The sequence below is a fragment of the Tachysurus vachellii genome, chromosome 2 (genome assembly GCF_030014155.1).
Source record: "Tachysurus vachellii isolate PV-2020 chromosome 2, HZAU_Pvac_v1, whole genome shotgun sequence".
NCBI classification, from domain to species: Eukaryota; Metazoa; Chordata; class Actinopteri; order Siluriformes; family Bagridae; genus Tachysurus; species Tachysurus vachellii.
This window is the reverse complement of record NC_083461.1, coordinates 28945712-28969060: the sequence shown is the minus strand read 5'-3', so window position 1 is coordinate 28969060 and position 23349 is coordinate 28945712. Positions and strand designations below refer to the sequence as shown.

The 23349-nt window shown below is 41.3% G+C and overlaps 1 protein-coding gene, 1 long non-coding RNA gene and 1 pseudogene across 4 annotated transcripts in view; 2 read left to right on the top strand and 1 right to left on the bottom strand.

Annotated features, from left to right (window-relative positions):
• The first annotated feature begins 4 nt into the window (after positions 1-4).
• LOC132858142 (ubiquitin-protein ligase E3C-like) lies at positions 5-12972 on the top strand (annotated as a pseudogene).
• A 6-nt stretch (positions 12973-12978) lies between these two features.
• Positions 12979-22850, top strand: LOC132841716 (uncharacterized). Of its 2 annotated transcripts, none has more exons than XR_009647958.1 (3): positions 12979-13372; positions 14619-14749; positions 21974-22850. It is a non-coding gene; the product is annotated as an uncharacterized LOC132841716 (long non-coding RNA). The 2 variants fall into 2 exon arrangements; XR_009647959.1 differs by lacking the exon at positions 12979-13372 and adding an exon at positions 13863-13902.
• tmem131l (transmembrane 131 like) overlaps positions 22683-23349 on the bottom strand; it is a 31481-nt gene continuing 30814 nt past the window's right edge. For both annotated transcript variants that reach the window (XM_060864187.1, XM_060864186.1), the window contains exon 34: positions 22683-23198. In XM_060864187.1, coding sequence (XP_060720170.1) covers positions 22914-23198 — 285 coding nt within the window. In that variant the 3' untranslated portion in view covers positions 22683-22913. The remainder of the gene's footprint in view (positions 23199-23349) is intronic.

Genomic DNA, 23349 nt, shown 5'->3' with positions numbered 1-23349 from the left:
TACACCCATAGATATCGTTGGTTTGTTTAAGTCCTTGGTTAACGACCACAGCTAATCCTTGCTAGTTATCTATTAGTTATTGACAGTTAGGAGCTCTTAATAAGTTCATTAAAATTGACCCATGCTTTTTTGCTTAAAGGTGAAAAGACCCAACTTTATGTATGTTCTGTAAGATTCCCTTATCTGTCAAACATATTTTATTAGATTGTCCTGGACTTAACACAAGCAGAATGCTCTTTTATCACGTTACTTAACTTAAGGACATATTTAACGACATCATGCCTGAAAAGGTTTTGGATTTTTTTATCGTATGTTAATAAAAAAAATATATAGTATGACTTGCTGTTTATTTTTTTTGGTTTGTTTTTATTGTATTTATATTTTTCTTTGTTGAGTGGTGTATGAGGAATATAACACTTGTGTAATCCTTGTAGCCACATTACTTCCCTGTCTGTGGCAGTTTGTGTCTCATCCTCATCTGTCTTTTTGCACACAGGGCATTGTGGCTGGTGCAATGGGAAAAGTGTAGCCATGTTCAGCTTCGAGGGAGATCTCAAGCGGACGCACAAAGTGTCCCTTGGAGGGGCAAGTAAGAAGGTGTGCTGACATGCCTCGTCCATCACTTCCTCCTGAGCAGCACTCAGTGTTTTCTCACGTGTGTTGACGAGCTGGTTTGTTTTGTAGGAACAGAAAGCGTCACTTCTTCACCGGAAGCAGGAGGAAACACGCAAGCGAGAGGTTTGTGTTCTGCCATGTTCGTGACATGGGATGAGAGTAGTGTACGTCACGATCATGCTCATTTCTCTTCTCTTCTCTTCTCTTCCAGGATGAAAGGAAAAGGCTGAAAAAAGCAATAATCATCCAGTCTTACATTCGAGGCTTCCAAGAGAGAAAACGTCAAGTATGGGAAACGTACTAGGAGAAAAAGTGATCAAAAGTATGTGCACCCTGACCATCAAACATATTGGTTTTTCCTCTTGAAAGCACACAATAGTATAGCATATTTCTGTAGGTTTTAGTGCTACATTTTCCCTTCACCAGAGCTTAAACACACTCCAAAATCTATAGGAAAGCTGAAAGCCTTCTCAGAAGATAAGAGTGGAGCTTATTATCAGTTAAGGAGAATTAAATCAGGAATCATATGTTCATCATATGGGTGTAATGGTCAAGGGTGCACAAACCTTTGGACATACAGTGTTTATACATATATTTGGTTTATGTATAATTATATATATATTATTTTAAATATATTATATATCTGCTGTGTATCGGAATTTTAGACAGCTGTAGTTTCTTTTTTCCCCCTATTTTATTAAAATATGTTTGATAAGCCTGCTTTAGTTCTGTGTGTGTGTGTGTGTGTGTGTGTGTGTGTGTGTGTGTGTGTGTGTGTGTAGTATGGCATTCAGAGGAGCCATTTCAACCGCTGTGTGTGTGAGAGTCAGTGTTCTTCCATATCCACACTCCCAGACTCTAGTCTGCTCCCCCTGCTCATCCGCTGCCTGCTCTTCTTCTACCACAACAGCAAGGACACACCCCGGCTGGTGAGCACACCCACGCACACAGCTCTACGCAGTAATCGTAACATATCACAGCAAGACAGAAACAGACACAAACTGTAAGATGTCAGGTTGTGATTCTAGAACCGTTTAATTAACATTTATTTTATCTAATAATATTAAAAGTGTGTGGATACAGGATTAAACCTATACCGTGCTGTTCAGTTCTGGATGAGAAGGTGCTGGTTCTCTGTTCCCGCTGCTCAAATCACAGCTTTATATTAAATCTTCAAATATGTTAATGGTCCTATAGAAACAGCCACTCACAGGAACTCGTACAGACACGCACGCTAAGACTAATAGTGAACAGGTTGTTATTTAATAAAACCTACAAGCTTGTCTCCTGTGAAATTCAGTAATATTCTGTGGTCCATTTGAAAGTGATGGACCTGATGTTCTGTAAGCTTTCTAACTCCCTCAAGCTGCATTTCTAGATTCAAGAAAGATTAAAAAGTAAAGAAAAGGCACAATCAGTGTGTAAATCCACTGTATTAAAGTAATAATGGTGCCGTGACCCGGATGTCCTCTATCATTGACTCTTAGGTCTGTTTCATTTTGCAGATCTGGCTGTGTCAGAATGTAGTGAAGCATCATGCTCAATTTGTGAAGCTGCTGGCCGGACCTGAGAGAAACACGTGTGTGTTCCAGATCAAGAGGCTTCTTAGACACTGCTGCATTTGCCAAAACCTCTGTGTGTATATACGGGTCTATGTATGCTAGTGTATGAGGTTCCACCAAACAAGGTTCTTTACAACTGAGGGGATAGATAAACAATGAAACAAACATAAACAACAACAACAAGAAGGACAAAAACAATCCAAAACGTTCATCAGTCAAATTTTCATTAGAAAGAAGAAGCCTGTCCTGGGAATGCTGGTGAATTGGGAATACTCCTTGTATGGGATGCAGCCCATGTCAGAGCAACATATATACACATACACACACATTCTCATATTGGGGCAGTTTAGGGTATGCAATCCACCTCCTGACATGTTTTTTGGGAGGTTGGACGAAACCAGAATTCCCAGAGGATTCCTCTCATAATGCGATATTCCAATCTGTGGATTGAAAAACCCAATGTGAGCAATCTGATGTGATTTGTTCTGTTTGTTTGGTGTGTTTGTGTCAGACTCCTGCAGCTGTGTGAATGTGGTTGTCCCCATGCACATGTTGGAGGTGTTTACTTCATAGAGGACCTACCTGCCCCCTCTGCAGGACAACAGTGCAACTGCTGCGCTCATAGAGCAGGTTTTGCACTATATGGTTCATTCATTCATTCATCTTCTACCGCTTATCCGAACTACCTCGGGTCACGGGGAGCCTGTGCCTATCTCAGGCGTCATCGGGCATCAAGGCAGGATACACCCTGGACGGAGTCACTATATGGTTCAGAAAGGTATTTTGCCCAGTCCCACTTTTATTCCAAGCCATATACACAATGAGGCTTCTTCCGTTCACTCGTCTCCCTTCTCATTTTCCTCCTGCAGGATACTACAGGATGCTGTACGTGTTGGCCAATCATAAGTTACCGTCCAGTCTGGATTACAGCGATGCCCCCTTGCTTCCTCTGGCACACGCACTGCTGGAACACACACACACACACAGATTGCCAGACAGTTTCAGATATTTGATATGACTCAGATATATTGATAGATTGTGTGTTAGATTATTGTGATTGTTTATGGCGAGCAGTAAAAGAGTTTGTGTGTTTGAGTGGTCATGTTTGCTCAGTGTGTGGTCTCTTGAGTTTCAGTGTGAGAGAAAGAGCTTCCACACACATCTCCTACTGTTTGTTAATTTTCTTTCTCTCTCACACACACACACTCACACACAGCTAGATGTTGCCAGTGCATGTGTAACAAAGTAATTCATAAAGTTAATACTTGCATTATATTATACATTATTAAATTAGTTAACTTCGATGAAACTTGTTTCAAATGTATTGTTTATATAATGTTTACATTACTTTACAATTGGTTCTGCTAGAGAGCTCTCATTGATTATTTCTGGTGGGGCACAAATTAGTGGTACATTTCGAAGGGCAATACTGAATTCGTCAGCATATGCATGGTTAATGTTTATGACCTTGTTCATCGTGTATATCATAGGTCACTAACAGGCGGACCGCGGTCCGGGTCTGGACCCAGAAGCTGTGGAATACGGACCCGGACCTACAGCCAAAACAAAAGGTTATGATTTAAAACTTGACGGTGCGCTTCCATTTTAACCGGTGCAGCCATCTTTACAGGTGCAATTGGAAACGCACAGACCAATTTCATGCGAGTTAAGCCATCCCACGTTATACCATTCAGCCAATCAAGTCTGTGCATTCCTGAAGTAAACACTGCGACTCAACAGTGCAAGACAGATGAGAGAGAATTAGAGTAAAGTTACTCATGAAAGAAAGATAGCGATACATGTAGAAAAGGAGAGAAACAGACGACTGAGACAGAGAAAGGATGAATAAAGAACAAATGCCGCTCTCCAAAAAAAGAAAAGTGGACAGCGAAAACATTTAATCCAGAATGGACAGACTCATTTCTGTTCACACTTCACACTAAACCAGTGTGTCTCATATGTTCAGAAACTGTGGCATTTATTAAAAGTGGCAATGTGAAACGCCATTATGAGACAAAACATAAAGGTTTTGAACAAACATATCCACTCAAATCTGAAAACAGCGTCCCTGAGACAGCTTTCCCAGGTCTGAGGAAAGTAGCCCTATACATCCTGACCATGTTTGGCTCTACATACAACTGCGAGGCAGCTTTCTCGACAATGAACATAATCAAAACTAAATATTACAGGGTCACTAATGAGCACCTTCACGTGTATGAGAGCGGCCCTGACTCCATTCAAGCCCAGGTTTAAAATCCTGGCAAGCCAAGCTAGAGCTCAGTTCTCTCACTGAGCAAAAATTGGAGGAGTGGGATATAAAACGGAAAGTTAAGCACTTTATTTAAACATACACAATTTTCACATTTTATTTATTTTCTCTTATTGTGAAATGTAGCCCTACTTTTATGTATTTAATGAGAGAACATTATACATGTCTACAATCATACATATGTTCAGTTCTATGTTACATTCATTCATTCATTCATTCATCTTCTACCGCTCACGGGGAGCCTGTGCCTATCTCAGGCGTCATTGGGCATCAAGGCAGGATACACCCTGGACGGAGTGCCAACCCATCGCAGGGCACACACACACTCTCATTCACTCACGCAATCACACACTAGGGACAATTTTCCAGAGATGCCAATCAACCTACCATGCATGTCTTTGGACCGGGGGAGGAAACCGGAGTACCCGGAGGAAACCCCCGAGGCACGGGGAGAACATGCAAACTCCACACACACAAGGTGGAGGCGGGAATCGAACCCCGACCCTGGAGGTGTGAGGCGAACGTGCTAACCACTAAGCCACCGTGCCCCCTCTATGTTACATGACAATAAATATTTAGTTTTTGAATTGTACTGACTTTATTTGATTTGACAGTCAGGTATTGATTGCTTGCAGATGTTGATACAACTACTAGGCTACTTAAATATATATCACACTAACTAGTTAGACATTATGATCTTCCGGACCTTTGCTTCAAGAAATTTTCTCTTACTGGACCTCTTTAAATTTTAGTTGAATTGATTTTTTGACAAAATTCATTTTGCATAATGTTATATAGACTTGTAGCATTTGAAGTATGCATTTGTTTAGTGGACTTGTACTATTGTACTATAGATTTTTTCCTTTTCTTCCATACGTGGGTGCTTGTGCAGGGAACGAGACATTTGTAATGTTGCTGTGTATACTAATTTGTCCCCATTCTATTTGTTAAAGGGAAATAAGTCCTGATCTTCATTAATCCTGTTCTTGTGTCTGTGCATTGTCCCTTCGTGAGCTGTTTGAAGTCCACTACACATGTCTAAAACCTCTCTCTCTCTCTCTCTCTCTCTCTCTCTCTCTCTCTCTCTCTCTCTCTCTCTCTCTCTGTCTCTGTCTATCTCTCACTCATAGGCAGTTAGTGTTCTCAGCCTTTACAGAAGACTTCATCTCTCCTCCATTCAGTGAGCAGATGTTTCACTTCTTCGTGCCGGCGCTGGCAGACCGAAGACACGGTTTCCCATTTCAAGACTTCCTGTTCTCCCTGCAGGCCGCCATCTCCTTGTTAGACCAGGCCCAGTGTCATGCCCCATGGCTCTTCTACTTTGTTCTGTCACTCGGAGAAATGGGCCTCGGTGAGCTGTAGTGTGTGTCCTCCAAAATACATGTCTGCTGTTGTGTCTCCATACTCTGGTTTTACTCAGTGTGTGTGTGTGTGTGTGTGTGTGTGTGTGTATGTGTGTGTGTGTGTGTTAGGCTCTCTATCAGAAGAAGGGCTGCTGTTGTATCTGAGCTCTCTACAGGCTCTGCTCTCTCTGCTTCCTGTGAGTGAGAGCGACACCAGAGATGATGTTGCAAGGGACTCTGAGGATGAAGATAACAACTCTACACAACCTCCTCCTGTACAGGTATACACACACACACTCACATTCACAGACTTTTCTGTTTACACATCAGCCTTGTGATTAGGTCTCACCCTGCCACATATGTGTATTCAGTACTCACATTTATATATGTGTGTGTGTGTTTGTGTGTGTACAGCATGACAACAGGATGTCAGTGCAGTTGATCACACAGCTGTGTTTGCAGAAGTTGGACTCAGAGCTGCAGACGAACACTCTGCTGTCTCTGGTGTTGAGAGACTCAGCCAAGTGAGAACGTCTTCATCATGATGGCATCTATCTGCCACCCCCTCATGGTGCAGCACTGCATGATGGTGCCCAGAGTCAGGTTGGCACATGCAAATATGTGGTATAGACTGATATTAACAGAAGAACCAGTTGACCTTTCCTTTCATTATGCAAATGGTCTTTTTGGCATTCAGTCTGGGAGGTTATTTGGGTCACGGCACCATGAATGTTGACCATAATTTCAGCAATATCATCTCAGCCATGTGTAATGTGTAGAAAGGATCAATCTGGTAACAGGACATTGAGGCAGATGAGATTTAAGGCCTACACAACACCCAGCAAACTTTACATTAACATTTCCATAACAGTGATTAGACTCGCACTGGAACACCACGTTATCAGTGATGGACGGGCGAGTGGCTGCAGCCAGTGCCATTGTTTTTAACTAGCAGAGAAAAAAGTGCTTGGTTTAAAAACATGCATGTTATAGTAAACAAATAGGTTTTTTTACTTTTTGTGTCTTTACAAAGAATGAACAGGAAATCAAACAAACTAAACAAATTATTTGATAGTCGGAGGAGATTTCTGCAGATTTGGATTAAGACCCTTATCTCCACCAGAATCTGTTTAATAGAAATCTTTTATATGGCAGAAAACAGCTGGAAGATTGTAATAGATGACTCCAGGAGGAGTTCATTCATTCATTCATTTTCTACCGCTTATCCGAACTATTCTCGGGTCACGGGGAGCTCGGGTTCGCCTCACACCTCCAGGGTTGGGGGTTCGATTCTCGCCTCCACCTTGTGTGTGTGGAGTTTGCATGTTCTCCCCGTGCCTCGTGGGTTTCATCCGGGTACTCCGGTTTCCTCCCCCGGTCCAAAGACATGCATGGTAGGTTCATTGGCATCTCTGGAAAAATTGTCCGTAGTGTGTGATTGCGTGAGTGAATGAGGGTGTGTGTATGCCTTGCGATGGGTTGGCACTCTGTCCAGGGTGTATCCTGCCTTGATGCCCAATGACGCCTGAGATAGGCACAGGCTCCCCGTGACCCGAGGTAGTTCGGATAAGGGGTAGAAAATGAATGAATGAATGAATATATAAATTGGGAAGAAGCCTGTTTGGGTGATGCCTGTCTGAATCATTGTGCAGTATGGCACTCTTACAGAGCCTTAGGATTATGCTGAGGATTATGAGGAAATAGCTGAGGATTATGGGTAAATTTGGGCTGTCGTCAGATCCTCTTTCACTTCTCTAGGACATTAGAGTTTAGAGGTAATTAAAAATAAAAGCAGACAGAAGAGCGAACTTCAGTGCCTAGTGCGTGTGTGTGGTTAATTAGGAGTGCAGGCCACTCTGTTACAGCTCATCTGTCTTCTCCATCCACCAGCAATTGCCCACGAATGACCCTAATGCTGCCCTTTTATCTCTTTAAGCTTTGATTGAGGCGATCAGAAGTTCGGCCACTGAACAAAGAACATAATTTAAAACTGGGGTACGCGTGTTTGTATTATGCACAGTTTTGTTTTTTTTTTTGTCTCAGGTGATCGCCAACCTAGTGAAGATATTGAAGGCGATGGACATCAGCAGGCCGTTCTGCCCCAAGCGTCACTGGCTGTCTAACGAGGTCAACATCTGGCCTGATAAGGTGCAAACACTCGTCATACATAACATCGTCTGTTAACCAAAATAATAAACAACAGAGCTGCATTCTGATTGGTCTGATTTTTCACACTATTTGTTTTCTTGCTGAACATCTCAACAGCTGTATCCTATTTTGTTTTTTGTTCTAAACAGGTCGCTCAGTTGTACGATGTATGGCGTATGGGTCAGTCCACTCTAAATGGTGAGATCCTGCTGTGTTTATCAGTCTTTTCTGATAATGCCATGACGAGTTAAATTAAACTCACTTCAATTCAAATATATTTGTATAGCGCTTTTAACAATTGGCATTGTCTTAAAGCAGCTTTACAGAACATAAACATAATGCAAAAGGTTAATATAAAGAATAATATAAAGATTAATATAATACAAAAATTCAAGATTAATATTAGATCGGGGGCACGGTGGCTTAGTGGTTAGCACGTTCGCCTCACACCACCAGGGTTGGGGGTTTGATTCCCGCCTCCGCCTTGTGTGTGTGGAGTTTGCATGTTCTCCCCGTGCCTCGGGGGTTTCATCCGGGTACTCCGGTTTCCTCCCCCGGTCCAAAGACATGCATGGTAGGTTCATTGGCATTTCTGGAAAAATTGTCCGTAGTGTGTGATTGCGTGAGTGAATGAGGGTGTGTGTGTGCCTTGCGATGGGTTGGCACTCTGTCCAGGGTGTATCCTGCCTTGATGCCCAATGACGCCTGAGATAGGCACAGGCTCCCCGTGACCCGAGGTAGTTCGGATAAGCGGTAGAAAATGAGTGAGTGAGTGAGTAATATTAGATCTATTTAAATGCGTTTGTAATTATCCCCAATGAGCAAATCTGAGGTGTCTCAGAGGACTATGGCAAGGAAAAACTCGGAGGATGCTGTAGTTCCTCTTGTTGACATGTACCCAAATTTCCCCTTGTGGTTAAAGTCAGTCTGCCCATCCATCCATCTGTCCATCCCTTTATCCATTTATCTGTCTGCCTTTTGACAGGTCACAGTTTGTAGTCATCTCTGCTTTGATTGCTAAATCAACACGCTATCAAACCGATCCCCAACACCACAGTGGATCACTATCACTGCAGCCCTAATAAGCACAGCTCTGAGAGTGAGTCTGTGGCCTGAGTGGATTGAGTGAGTGTCTATTAGCCTAATAGCCTGTTTGTGTGTGTGTCTGGTGTGAAAACTCCCCAATAACAGTGTATTGTTCAATTCTCTTAATACCTTAATTAGCCTAAGGCAGGACACACTTGGTCTCCTGTTTGTCTGAAGCTCTTTCATTTCCCTAAATGGACGTTTGCTTTGTTGATGAATGGCAAGCGCATTGTGCTATAACTCTCTCTCCGAGATTGTGGGTTGATGGCCGGATCAGAGAGACAGAGAAGAAGGCTTGACTAATTGAGCAGAATAATTGTGCAGTATTAGCAGCATGGCAGACAAATGATGTTTCTCTGCTGCTGTTCTGGCATATTCTATCCCCCACATTCAATCTCCATTAAACACTGAGCCACTCCATTAAAGACTGAGCTTCAATCCCAAACAAACGTCCTTGTAATGGACCCAGCAGACAGCTGGACAGACAGTGGACTACAGACAATTAAAAGTGAGAAGCGTCCAGGACAAACACAGAAACCTATGAACTTTACCTGAATATATATTACACTAATGTATTTACTCAGCTCCAGAATTATTGGCACACTTTGTGAACAGGTGGGTTTACAATAAAGATATCTCAGTGGTTAAGTTGCTTAATCCTATCATCTAAATCATTTAAACTAGAAGAAAACTTCACCTCCTGGAAGTACCACCATAGAAGCCACATGGGTATTTTTGAAGATCTTTTTTGGAATCAAATGAGGATATTTTTTAATGGATTATTCAACGAATTTCCTATAAATAAGATCTTGTGTCTTAATTAATGGAAAATATTAATAGATACGTAGATGATTAAATCTTTTTTTTGCTTTCTTTCTCCTCCACGATTTGCTTGGATTAGCACGGTCTGTTTTAGGGGAGAGATACCGGGCCATCCTCACTGAGCTGTCCTTTGTCGTACCCTTCGAGGAGAGAGTAAAGGTATAGAAGTCTATTTCCCAAGTGTTGGTGTACCAATTTATTTAATGATCGAATTTGACCTTTAGAAAATACTTCCTGTACTATGAGGACTCCTAACGCTGCCACTTGGTTCATTTCCTGTTAGAGGAAAAATGATTGCTTATGCAAGAGATGACAACAAACCTTTACTCTCTGGTTCTCTCTGGTCTCTTGCAGATCGTGCAGAGGCTGGTCTATGCCGATAAATGGGATTTACGGCGGAACAACCTTTCCTGTGACCAGATCAGGATCACCATCCGGAGGAACTGCATCTACAGGGATGCATATAACAAACTGTCTAAAGAGAACGGTACGACCAAACACGGCTCTATCAGACTGCTCCAGTGAGCTGTTGCTATAAAAATGGTCAGTTTTATTACTTACTTGTACAGATGACCTGGAAGATATGTATAACAAAAAAAAACAACAGCAGTGGTTTAAGCCGTAGCTTTAGCAGATGTGTATTTGTGAATTCTGTATTTAAAACTTAAACTAAAACTCCTTTCAGTTATTTTATTTTACCATTAGAGACATTGGGATAAAAAAAAAACCCTAATCTTTTCTAAAGTACCTTTAACTTGGCAGTACTGGTGTTGAGCAGTAGCTCAGTGGGTGGACTGAGTGTTGGAGTAGAATTAGAGTTGTAGTTAATTCTAGTGGTATGATTAAAATTTGTAATTTTGTTGCAGCAGCTTGTACTATAAAGGTTCAGATTTCTGTTTTTCCCAAACTTGCTCTTATTCTTACACACTGATAGTGATAGACCTTTGGCAGGAAATTTTGCAGTGACCCCTTTGCCTTGCCTAATGAGTGTAAAATCTGTAAACTCCTGGTTTCAGAGCCCAATCTAAATATGCCTGTCCTGGTGCACATGCTGAACACTCTTGGCCTGGACGAAGCCGGCATGGACGGAGGGGTGATCTTCCGTGAGTTTTTCAGCGAGCTGCTCAAGTCAGGGTTCAATCCAAACCAGGGCTTTTTCAGGACCACTAACGAGGGTCTGCTGTACCCGAGCCCCATGGCTGAGATGCTCTTAGGAGAGAGCTTCACGCGCCACTTCCTGGGCCGGATACTGGGCAAGGTGCGTATGTGGGAGGGGCATTGGTTTGGATTAGTTCAAAAATCTGTTAGATTTTATGCATTTTGCATAGGAGATCAGCATTTTAACATCAGCACATGATATAATATAACATATTAGCCAATCAAGATATGAATCTGGAAAGTCCAGTAACTTCAGGCCCGATCTAAGCAACACATATTATACAGTAAGTGTCTGTTATTTATGTTTAACCAGCAGAGCAGAACAAGTCAAAAAAAAATAGAAGAAATGGATTTCAGATATTGAATTTATGAAATCGGGATATTAAACTATAACAGTGCTTTTGTGTAGAAAAGCCACTGTATCTTGTCTAAGCTGAGTTTTACCTAATGGTCTTATTTTGTACACATGAACCAGCTTGGCCTCAGCCAATCACATGCATGTATGTGAATTGTTGACAACCTAGCTACAGGGCTAGCTACATGACCAGCTACAGGGCTGGCTATGGCCTAGCTACAGGGAAAGCTACATGATTAGTTACGATTTACTGTAGTTACAGGGCTAGCTACAACCTAGCCACATGTCTGGCTACTGGGCTAGCTGCATGGCTTTCCCCTTTTCTGGTCTGATTAGTGACAAGGCAACATGGCATGTTTGGGGGAAAAAGTTGACGAAAACATGTTGAATGTTTAAAGATGAATAGAGAGAACAATATGCATTTATTCTGTCTACATTTTAAAAAAATCTTTTCAGAGTCAATTATGTTAACATTTGAATCAAAACCCAGCTGCTTAGATCTCATGTATTGGCAGAAACTAATGCTTAAGAGATAAGAATTAAAAGGTGGCTGTAATTAGCTGTTGTTGAATCTTCCTGGTGGTGTTAGCAGAGCGTGCATCAGGCTAGTGTGGTGTGGTTGGATTATTAAGCAGTGGTGTGAGACTGCAGTAATAAAGGCAGTGTTTGATTATTGTGGAGTTGGTGTGAGAGCAGAGATTTGGTGATAAGGCACAGTATTGTGTTGACCAGCTCTTCTGGCTTTTATCAGCACTGGATTAAACCAAGAAATGAGCAAATGGTGATGATTAGATTAGAAAAGTCGACAAAACATTTTTTAACATTCTCACAGTGTTAAAAACTAAAAAAATCTAACTATTCTCACAGTTTAGCTTCAGTCTAGACTGGATTTCAAGAGTTGATTAGATAAAGACTTTGTTTTTCATGTGTGTCATGTTCATTATCCTTTCATCTGGATTTATCGGGCTATTATATTTACATCTCAATTTCTGTTTATGTTTTTTTTTTTATAATAAAATTTTGTATTTTTTTTTCTTATCAGCTTGATCCTTGATCAGCTCAATCATTTCTGTGCACAGTAGATAAAGCTTTCTTTACTTTTCTCCTTTGACAGCCGTCAGCCCACATTTTTGCCTCCGGGTCATTTCAGTGTGAAGCCACAGCTAAGGGAATAAAGAAGACAGTGTCAAGTGCATGTTGATTTGTTTAGAAGGTTAATGATCCATGTCTCTCTGTGCTTCCTCAGCCTCTATATGAGAACATGTTATTGGAGATGCCTTTTGCCAGTTTCTTCCTGTCCAAGTTGCTCGGGACCAGCGCTGATGTGTGGACGTTCATCACCTGGCCTCGCTCGATCCCGAGATGTACCGGAACCTCCTGTTCCTCAAGAGCTATGAGGGAGACGTGGAGGATCTGGGGCTCAACTTCACCATCGTCAACAATGACCTAGGAGAGGCTCAGATTATATATATCTCTCTTTCTGTGTTTGTCTTTTGCTTTCTGTCTCTCTCTCTGTCACTCTCTCATTTTGTATGCTTGAGCCTGACTCTGACTGTGTGACCAGCAGATAAAGCACGTCTCTCTCTCTCTCTCTCTCTCTCTCTCTCTCTCTCTCTCTCTCTCTCTCTCTCTCTGAAGCTATTATCCTCACCACATCTGCTCAGTGTATCTGCATTATAGTTATATAACACACTTTTCTGTATCCAGTATACTGGTTTTAATTATTAAACTGCTGGAATAGAGTGACATTTTGTTGTTATAAAAAAAAAACCTTCATTACACCATCATTTTTTTTCTTTATTTCTCACTCTGTCTGCTTTTCTAGGTGGTTGAGCTGAAGCCAGGCGGGAAGGACATCCCGGTTACCAAGGCGAACCGCATCGCCTACATCCTTTTAGTGGCCGATTACTGGCTGAACAAACAGATCCGAGCTCACTGCCTGGCATTCAGACAGGGCCTGGCCAACGTGCTCAACCTCGAGTGGCTGCGCATGTTTGATCAACAGGAGATCCAGGTACTGCTCAACCGAGCACACACACACACACACACACACACACACACAGCTTTCCTTTTTTCTACCAGAAATCTGATCTACCAGAAATCTTCCATCCACTTCGAGTGCAGCATCAGCTCGCTCCATTTTCTGTAAAGCTGTAAAATTGGCTCCAACCCTGCTTCATAAAAGCACCCAAACAGGACAGGACACTTAGTAACATGGGGTGCATTGTGGGATTTTTTTCCCCTGATCCTCACCCTGAGTACTAAACTGGAGTGGATTGAGACGCACAAACTTGTTGTTCATTTGACTTGTCAGATTGGTTAGAATTGGGTGGGACTGTGGAGCATCTTGAACCCTACTGGTTGTACAGTTAAATACTTCAAAACACTTTAGCAGTCTGACTTCCTGTTACAAAAAGGAATGCATCACCATACAGAATCATTTTACTGCATTGGATATGGTGTTAAGCATTTTTTGTGTGTGTGTTCACGTTCTGACTGATTTGATCTGTCTGGATGACCTGAAGAAATTCACTAATTACTCAGGTAACACACACACGCACACACACATGTTACTTAATCTGAGCACTTCAGTTCTGATGACTCGAGTCACACCAAAAACATTAATTAACACTACTTAGTGAGTACATCTGGGGTGAGTGAATGTGTGAGTGGGTGAGTGTGTGAGTGTGTGGGTGAATGTGTGTGAGTGGGTGAATGTGTGAGGGAGTGGGTGAATGTGTGAGGGAGTGAGTGAATGTGTGTGTGAGTGGGTGAGTGTGTGAGTGAGTGGGCGAATGTGTGAGTGAGTGGGCGAATGTGTGTGTGAGTGGGCGAATGTGTGAGTGAGTGGGTGAATGTGTGTGAGTGGGTGAGTGTGTGGGTGAATGTGTGTGTGAGTGGGCGAATGTGTGAGTGAGTGGGCGAATGTGTATGAGTGGTTGAATGTGTGAGTGAGTGTGTGAGTGAGTGGGTGAGTGAGTGGGCGAATGTGTGTGTGAGTGGGTGAATGTGTGAGTGAGTGGGCGAATGTGTGAGTGAGTGTGTGTGAGTGGGTGAGTGTGTGTGTGTGAGTGGGTGAATGTGTGTGAGTGGACGAATGAGTGGGTGAGTGTGTGTGTGAGTGGGTGAGTACGAGTGTGAGTGGGTGAATGTGCGTGTGAGTGGGTGAATGTGCATGTGAGTGGGTGAATGTGTGAGTGAATGAATGAATGAATGAATACGTGACTGACTGAATGATGAATGTGACTGGTGCTGTGCAGGAGGATACTCGCCCAATCACCCAGTCATCAAGATCTTTTGGGACGTGGTGGAGAATTTCAGCGAAGAGGAGAAATGCAAGCTGCTCAAGTTTGTCACCAGCTGCTCACGTCCTCCTCTGCTAGGATTTAAAGTCAGTATACACACACAAAACAACAAAAAGACTTGAATACATGTGTATTCACGAGGAATGACATAGTTTATACGTACATACAGTGGTGTGAAAAAGTGTTGGCCCCCTTCCTGATTTTTTTATTTATTTTTTTGCATGTTTGTCGCACTTAAATATTTCAGATAATGAAACAAATTTAAATATTAGTCAAAGATGACACAAGTAAACACAACATGCAGTTTTTAAATAAAGGTTTTTATTATTAACAGAAAACAAAATCCAAACCTACATGGCTCTGTGTGAAAAAGTGTTTGCCCCTAAAACCTAATAAGTGGTTGGGCCACCTGTAGCAGCAAGAACTGCAATCAAGCCTTTGTGATAACTTGCAATGAGTCTATTACAGCGCTTTGGAGGAATTTTGCAGTTCAGCCACATTGGAGGGTTTTCAAGCATGAACCGCCTTTTTAAGGTCATACCACAGTGTCTCCAGAGATACAGTAAACGATCCTAGCTTTCTAGAATCTTTTTAGAATTAGAATTTTATGATGCACCTTGAGAAAGGAATGGAAGGGACTCTTCCATCCCATCAGCCTCATGCAGGATTCAGATCTACAGCTCTCAGAGGGCTGTGTTGCTGACCTGCTTCACCTGACAGGAAAATAAAATAAAATAAGAATCTTAAGACATGCTGCTAAAACATACACTATAAAAACGTTTGGTCAACGTCGGATGGAAGGAAGGACGGGGAAAGGGACTGGAATGGATAGGATAAGAAAGTAGAATATATGGAGGAAATGGAAAGAAGGAAAGAAGGGATTCAAACTGAAGATGTGCAGATTTCATTGGTCTGTCCTGATCTGCTTCAGGTGATGAAAGAAATATGAATTTTGGACATAAAATAAGGAAGAAGGAAGGGAGAGAGGGAAATACAGAGGAAAGGAGGGAGGAAATGAATAAAATGAGGGAGGAAATGACAGAAAGGAAGTAAAATGGAAGTAAAGCAAGCATAGAAGGAAGGAAGAGAAGAAGGGAGGAAAGAAAGGAAATGAAGGGAAAAGAAATGAGAGGAGGGAGGAAAGAAAGGAAAAAAGGGAAGGAAGGAAGGAAGGAAAGGACAAAGAAAGAAGGGAAGGGAACCATGTTTCCTCCTAGCTGCTTTCATTTATCTTGCACAGCAGCTTTGTATTTTTATACAGAATTGAGATGTTACTAAAGCTAAGGAAAGATCAGCTGTGAGATCTGTTGGTACTGTACTATTGTTTGAATCTATCCTCTCCATGCTCATGTGTCTGATGTGTTGTCCTATGTGTCTCCAATTCATCTTCAGGAGCTCGTCCCTTCCTTCACTATCCATAATAAAGGGAAGGATCTGGGGTCTCATTTATAAAACTGTGAGTAGGATCCCTACTAAAAGTTTACGTACGCCCAAAAGCCAAAAATAGCGTACGCCAAAAAAAATTCTGATTTATAAAACCGTGCGTACACACACCTCTAAACAATGTTCCCTTTATAAATCACAGATCACCCACAGATGTGCGTACGTGAACCAGCCTCAAATCCCGCCCTGTACACGCCCATTTTTAACCATAAATAGTCAATGCAAATCACTGCGCGGGCACGAGAGTGGACCTCGTTATAATGAGTTTCCTCTGCGCTCTGCGGGTTTAAAAATGGGGTGAGGAGCCAGCGTCTCAGGGGGTAGCCACTGTCGCCTGCAGGTTATAATTATATTAAAAGCAACATTGTTATAATTATATTAAAAACAAAATTGTTAGAGTTTCTACTTTTTAATATTGTTAAACTCACCAAGAAGCCAGCCATCACGTACTGCGCCTGCATTTAGTCTGTTCCCTACACTGCTATGTGTCAAGATAAAGGAATCATGTGTTGAACCAGGCCAGCGTGCCACAATGTTTGTGAGGGTCATGTTGGAGTCACATATGATTTTCACATTAATAGAATGCACAAGCTTTCTATTAACATAAGCAAATTCATTTTCAGATGTGCCCTTATAGCAACATGAGTGCAGTCAATTGCGCCGATTACATTTTGGAAACCAGACATTGCTGCAAATTGCATTTTAATTTCGGCCTGTTCTCCCACAGTGTAGGGGAACCTGATGTATCGACTACCCATAATAAGTATACCATTCAAAACGACAGATATTGTGGCACTCAGGGACGGCGGTGATATACCAGACCTATAGGGTGAGATGATAGATTCCAATAGAATTATTTCATATACAAAAAGGACTTATTTATATAAATAATTTACCTGTGGGGGGCACGGTGGCTTAGTGGTTAGCACGTTCGCCTCACACCTCCAGGGTTGGGGGTTCGATTCCCGCCTCTGCCTTGTGTGTGTGAAGTTTGCATGTTCTCCCCGTGCCTCGGGGGTTTCCTCCGGGTACTCCGGTTTCCTCCCCCGGTCCAAATGCATGGTAGGTTGATTGGCATCTCTGGAAAATTGTCTGTAGTGCGTGTGTGCGCCCTGCGATGAGTTGGCACTCTGTCCAGGGTGTATCCTGCCTTGATGCCCGATGACGCCTGAGATAGGCACAGGCTCCCCGTGACCCGAAGTAGTTCGGATAAGCGGTAGAAAATGAATGAATGAATGAATGAATGAATGAATGAATTTACCTGTCTGCCAATTCCTGCTGGAAACAGCCGGTTGCCAAGAACCCCAGAGTGGTGAGGACTTGTATTTGGACTGGGTATTTTCTACAATCTAACTTCAGTTCACAACCTCACCATCTGTGTCTCCAATTCCCTTTGTCTCCAGAATGTGCCTACGCACGTCTCAAAGTTTGCTTAAAGGTGTGCACATTCTCCCGTCAAGTTTGTTTTTTTATAGATCACAACCTTTGCACGAAAACTGGCGTACGTACGTTTCCAGCCCCGTTTTGTACGTACGCACGCTTTATAAATGAGACCCCAGGACTGGTATATTGTACGTCTAGTGTTTTAAATGTAAAAAGACTTGTTTCAGGAATCAGTTAGCTGCCTCTTCTCTCATGTTGACCTAAACATTCTGGAGAGAATTTAAGAGAAGTCAAGAGTCAAGTCAATAAGCTTTTATTGTCATTTCAACCATATATAGCTGTTCCAGTACATAGTGAAATGAGACAACGTTTCTCTCAAGGACCATGGTGCTACATAAAACAAAGACAGAGCTAAGGGCTTAGCATAGATATCTACACCAGGGGTCTCATTTATAAAGCGTGTGTACGCACAAAACGGGTCTGGAAACGTACGTACGCCAGTTCCCACGCAAAGGTTGTGATTAAATTAAATTAGCTGTGCAGTGCTGCCAGTGCATCTCTTGGCCTGTCTGTCACACAACAATTTTTTGCGTGAACATTCGCGTGAATAAACGCCCAAGGGCAACGTTGTTTATAAACGGCAGCTCCATAACTGCGCCTCGCGTGAACATGCGTTCATATGCGCGTGCAATCGTGCACGAAATGACAGGCGCGCTTTACAGCAGCGTCTGTGTGAGGACCAATACAAAAAGTATTTTTGTAAAAGTGCGTGATAGCAAAAAGTGCGTGATAGCACTCCTAAATGACAATGTTTATAGTCTCTCAATCAAGGTTACAACAACGTTAATGCAATATGGAAACCAATGGATTTTAATTGGAATGGGCATAATGACAGGTCAATATGAATACACATCCCTCAGTAAATAATAACCATCAGGGATCAAGTATTGCTCTCATGCATACTATAAAACACAGTGATACGGTATGGCAAGCCATTTTAGCTTTTATACATTCACATGATATGGGTTTTGATATCAAGAATTCAGTTTTCAATACTTAAAATGTAAATATTAAGAGTGTGATTTCTAGTAGTAACCACATTTTTGATATCAGGAATTACATTTAAATTCAATTGCTAATATTCAACTCAAAATTCTATTTAAAATATTCCATTCAATAAAAATTTGTTTATACGTCATTTAATTCTGTATTGTTTTATTCTTTGACCGAGAGATGGAGTAAACCTTTTTTTAAAGTAGGGAGGTTTGTAGTGGGAGCAATGGGGTGTCAAGTGTGAATGTGTGGCAAATGGTTTACATGGCACACGGGTCAGGTAGAAGGGCCCCTTAGCAGAATTTTGCTTAGGGCCCCAGGGAGGTCAGGATCGGCTCTGGCAGGAGGAGATGGCGCGACTACATGTGATACAGAATAGCACGAAATACCCTTTTATTAGAGAACTGCAGAGCACAGTGTAAAAACGAAATATTTTCCTTAATGTACATATATCATAAAATGTCAAAGTCTGCAAATACAGTCATGAAGCACAATCGCTACTCATCATCGGTCCTAACTATTACGGTGTTCATTACAAAACCGTCATGAAGAAGCATGTGTTCACTATAACATTTTCGTCTTAAATTTTCGCCCACAAATTAATTCTGTGATTTTGTCAAGGTGTTAACGATCAGTCTAATTGCTAGAAACATATAAATCCTCCGGTGACCTGGGTATGTAATGCTTAATGATGGCACTGCTGGCACTGTTGGAGGATTACGCCAATGGCAGAATAAGGAGAGAACAAGTTTTCAGGGACCATGATGATTTCCTGGCCCATTATGATGACTGGCTAATAAGCCAATTTAGATTCCATGTGTTGAATTGAGTCCAGTATTAGAGAGGGCAACACGCTGGAACCATGCCATCCCAGTCCAAATACAAGTCCTCACCACTCTGGGGTTCTTGGCAACCGGCTGTTTCCAGCAGGAATTGGCAGACAGGTAAATTATTTATATAAAAAAAACTATAAGTAATCCTCAATTTTGTGTCTAAGACCTTTTTGTATATGAAATAATTCTATTCTATTTATCATCTCACCCTATAGGTCTGGTATATCACAGCCGTCCCTGAGTGCCATAATATCTGTCGTTTTGAATGGTATACTTAATATGGGTAGCAATATTAATATGATTATAACCTGCAGGCGACAGTGACTACCCCCTGAGACGCTGGCTCCTCAGCCCATTTTTAAACCCGCAGAGCGCAGAGGAAACACATTATAACGAGGTCCACTCTCGTGCCCGTGCAGTGATTTGCATTGACTATTTATGGTTAAAAATTGGTGTGTACAGGGCGGGATTTGAGGCTGGTTCACGTACGCACATCTGTGGGTGATCTGTGATTTATAAAGGGAACATTGCTTAGAGGAGTGCGTACACACAGTTTTATAAATCAGAATATTTTTTTCGCCGTACGCCATTTTTGGCTTTTGGGCGTACGTAAACTTTTAGTGGGGATCCTACGCACAGTTTTATAAATGAGACCCCAGGTCCGTAGCCAACCTATTGAAAGGGAAGGTTCTTTTTTCAAAAAGTGGACCTTTTTGCAGTTTTTCTCCTCCTTTTGTATTTAATTATGAGGTTCAAATACTTAATTTTGGTGACCTTTATGCACTAATTTGTGCTGGATTAGCTTGTCTGCTGGTATCTTAACGAGCACGCTTTTTGATGCACCTAAATTATTTACTGCATTGTTGTCAAATTGTTTCCTCATGTACCACCTTTGTCAGTCCATACACAGTTCATAAGTTTAAAGACCACACTAACAACAGAATAGATATAATGAACTTTACTGAAGTATTAATAATTATTATTTTCCTCATCATTTCTTGACTCTCTGTCAATGCCTCTTTGCTTGTTGCTGTATTTGTCTTAACACTTATGGATTTAGTACACTGGTCAGTTCCAATCTTCTTGGTGCAATTTGGAGAATATGTTCACAACTTCATCGGTTGACTGTCTGCCGGTATTGGCCAATCACAAAATATTGCACAGCCAATATCACTGAATATCCCACTTGGTTTTATTATTATAATTACGCTATGTTTGTATGGATATTATATTGTAGACTATTGAGTGGATAAATTATAGAAATACTTTTAATTGAAAAATATGGCACACACACACGTACACACACACACACGCCCAGCTACAATAATGTATCATATTAATTTGAAACAGCAACCCAGAATATTTGCCACAAGCATTGATTAAAACAATGATGACAATAATCACATGGAAAAAAAACGACTTAAATTCTGGACCTTTGGCAGTGAGGGGGGGTTCGTTCGAACCACCCGAACCCCCCCTGCCTACGGGCTTGTACACCTAGATGTCGCCTTGGGGTTCTAAAAATGCGTCAAAACCGCCGCCAGATTGGAACAGGGGTCTTGTTCTTCAAATTCATGACGATTTGTGCTGCGTCTGGATGTTCAAATGAACGAAATCTAAAAACTAGACAGCAAGGGATTACATTTCACAAGTGAGAATGTGTTTTATGATATTGAATGTTACGAAATTATATTTCTGGTTACATTGGTTTGTTTCAGTCCTTGGCTAACGACTGCAGCTAATCCATGCTAGTTAGTTACCCATTAGTTTTATTCATTAAAAGTTCATTAAAAATTGACCCATGCTTTTTTGCTTAAAGGTGAAAAGATCCAATTTTATGTATGTTCTGTAAGATTCCCTTATCTGTCAAACATATTTTATTAGATTGTCCTGGACTTAACACAAGCAGAATGCTCTTTTATCAAGTTACTTCACTTAAGGACATATTTAATGAGATTATGCCTGAAAAGGTTTTTGATTTTTTTATCGTATGTTAAAAAAATGTATAATATGACTTTTCATGTATTTTTCCCATAAAAATAGCTTTGATTGCTGACATGGCATTAAATAAAATAATCTGAATCTGTTTGTAGATTCCCAAGTGATAAACAGAGACGTCAGCATTATATTTTATAAAAGTAGATTATCTTAATATCAAAACCTTAAATTTTCTCTGGACTCAATTATAAATACATGACTGACCGTTGGAACGAACCAAAAAAAAAATTGAAAATCGCATTCAAGACGATTTATTTTATTTCCGTTAGACCTTTGCCAATATTAACACTGATGCATTAAAGAGGAGAGGGCCCTGTTCCAAGATGGCGGCTCTATTGGCGCATTCGCTCCAATGAACTGCCGTAGCCAAGGCGACGACATCTAGTGTATATGTCTATGGCTCTCTTCTACAACTTCTTCGTGTGACACTTGTTTTCCTTTATAAGCCTAGACTCTCATTATGGGAGTGTACAGAGAACTGTAATAATAATAATAATAATAATAATAATAATAGTTGATATTATTATTATTATATGTGGTTCTTCCCCACAGTTGTCTAGAATGACTTTGTACCAGAGCTTTACACTTTCCCTTCACTAGAATCAAGAGGCCCAAACCTGTTCCAGCACGACGATGCCCCTGAACACAAAGTGCAGAGCTTCATGAAGATATGGTGTGTTACAGTTGGAGTGTAAAACCTCAGGTGCCCTGAACAAAACCCTGACTCTACCTCACTAAACATCTTTGGGATGAACTGGAACTCTGACTGCACCCCAGACCTCTTCACCCAATATGAGCTCTTAAATATCAACCATGAATTTACTTAGACATGAGCCATTATGTTCACCAATACAGCTCAGCTGGATATGTACTGTATATATGAAATTTGCTGCAAGTTGCTGTTTGGACTCTTTACACTCTATTGAAAATCAAGTCCATTGACAAAGCACAAATATCACAAGACTGAAAAGGCTCCATCATTAAGGAATTACATTATATTCATAAATATGCAAACTGAAAATGCACCTCCTCCTTTTCAAAAGCTTGTATTTTATATATTTACAATCACTTGTTCAACACTAACGCCCTACTCTACTTTCATTAGAACGTGAACTATGATGGATTTGCATGCTTTAATGTACACTGTGGGGTACCAGGGATGTACTGGATTTCCTGCACAGTGCTGTCATCATTTTACAATGACAAAATATCATAACCAGAGAAATGATATGCATATTTGAGATTTATAGCTCATTAAAGCTCTTTTTTTTTTTTTTTTTTTTTTACAAATACAGTGAGGAAAGGTCAGTACAAAAGATTTTTTTTTTATTTTTCATGGCCAAGTTTGCAAAACATCTAGAAAAATATACAACAAAAAGCTTAAATTTTGCACAAACAGAATCATGTCGAGGAAAAAATGGAACATAAAACAGAAAAGAAAAGAACATTCACATTTTTTCCTCCGTCATCAATAAAACCACATTCTTGTTTGTCGTCGTCGTTTTCTTTATGCGGTGGGTGGAGCTCCAGGCCTGCTCAGTCAAGTGTCTGCACAGTAGCCCGAGTCGTTGGAGAGCTGTGAGTTTGAGCTGCGGTTAGAGGCCGAGTTGTTCCAGATGTCCAGGTGCATGTGGGGACCGAACGGGTTGAAGCTGGAGAAGTGCTTAGGAGGAAGTGGCTCTGGAGTGAAGGGAGACACCGGAGAGACAGGCACAGAGCGTTCAGCTTGGAAGTGGCTCTGATACGGCTCGCTCTGAGGAGTCCAGATAGAGCCGAACAGACTGGAGGAGATCGGGGACAGACTCCGTGTGCCTGAGAAATATGGCTGAGAGAGAGAGAGAGCGAGAGAGAGAGAGACATAGAGAGTAAAATTGCTTATAGTTCTTAGATAACTATTTCTGAATAATTCCCTGCCTTTTCTCACCATAATAACATCTGCATTAAACTGAGGTGACCTATAGATTCTGAGTCAGTAA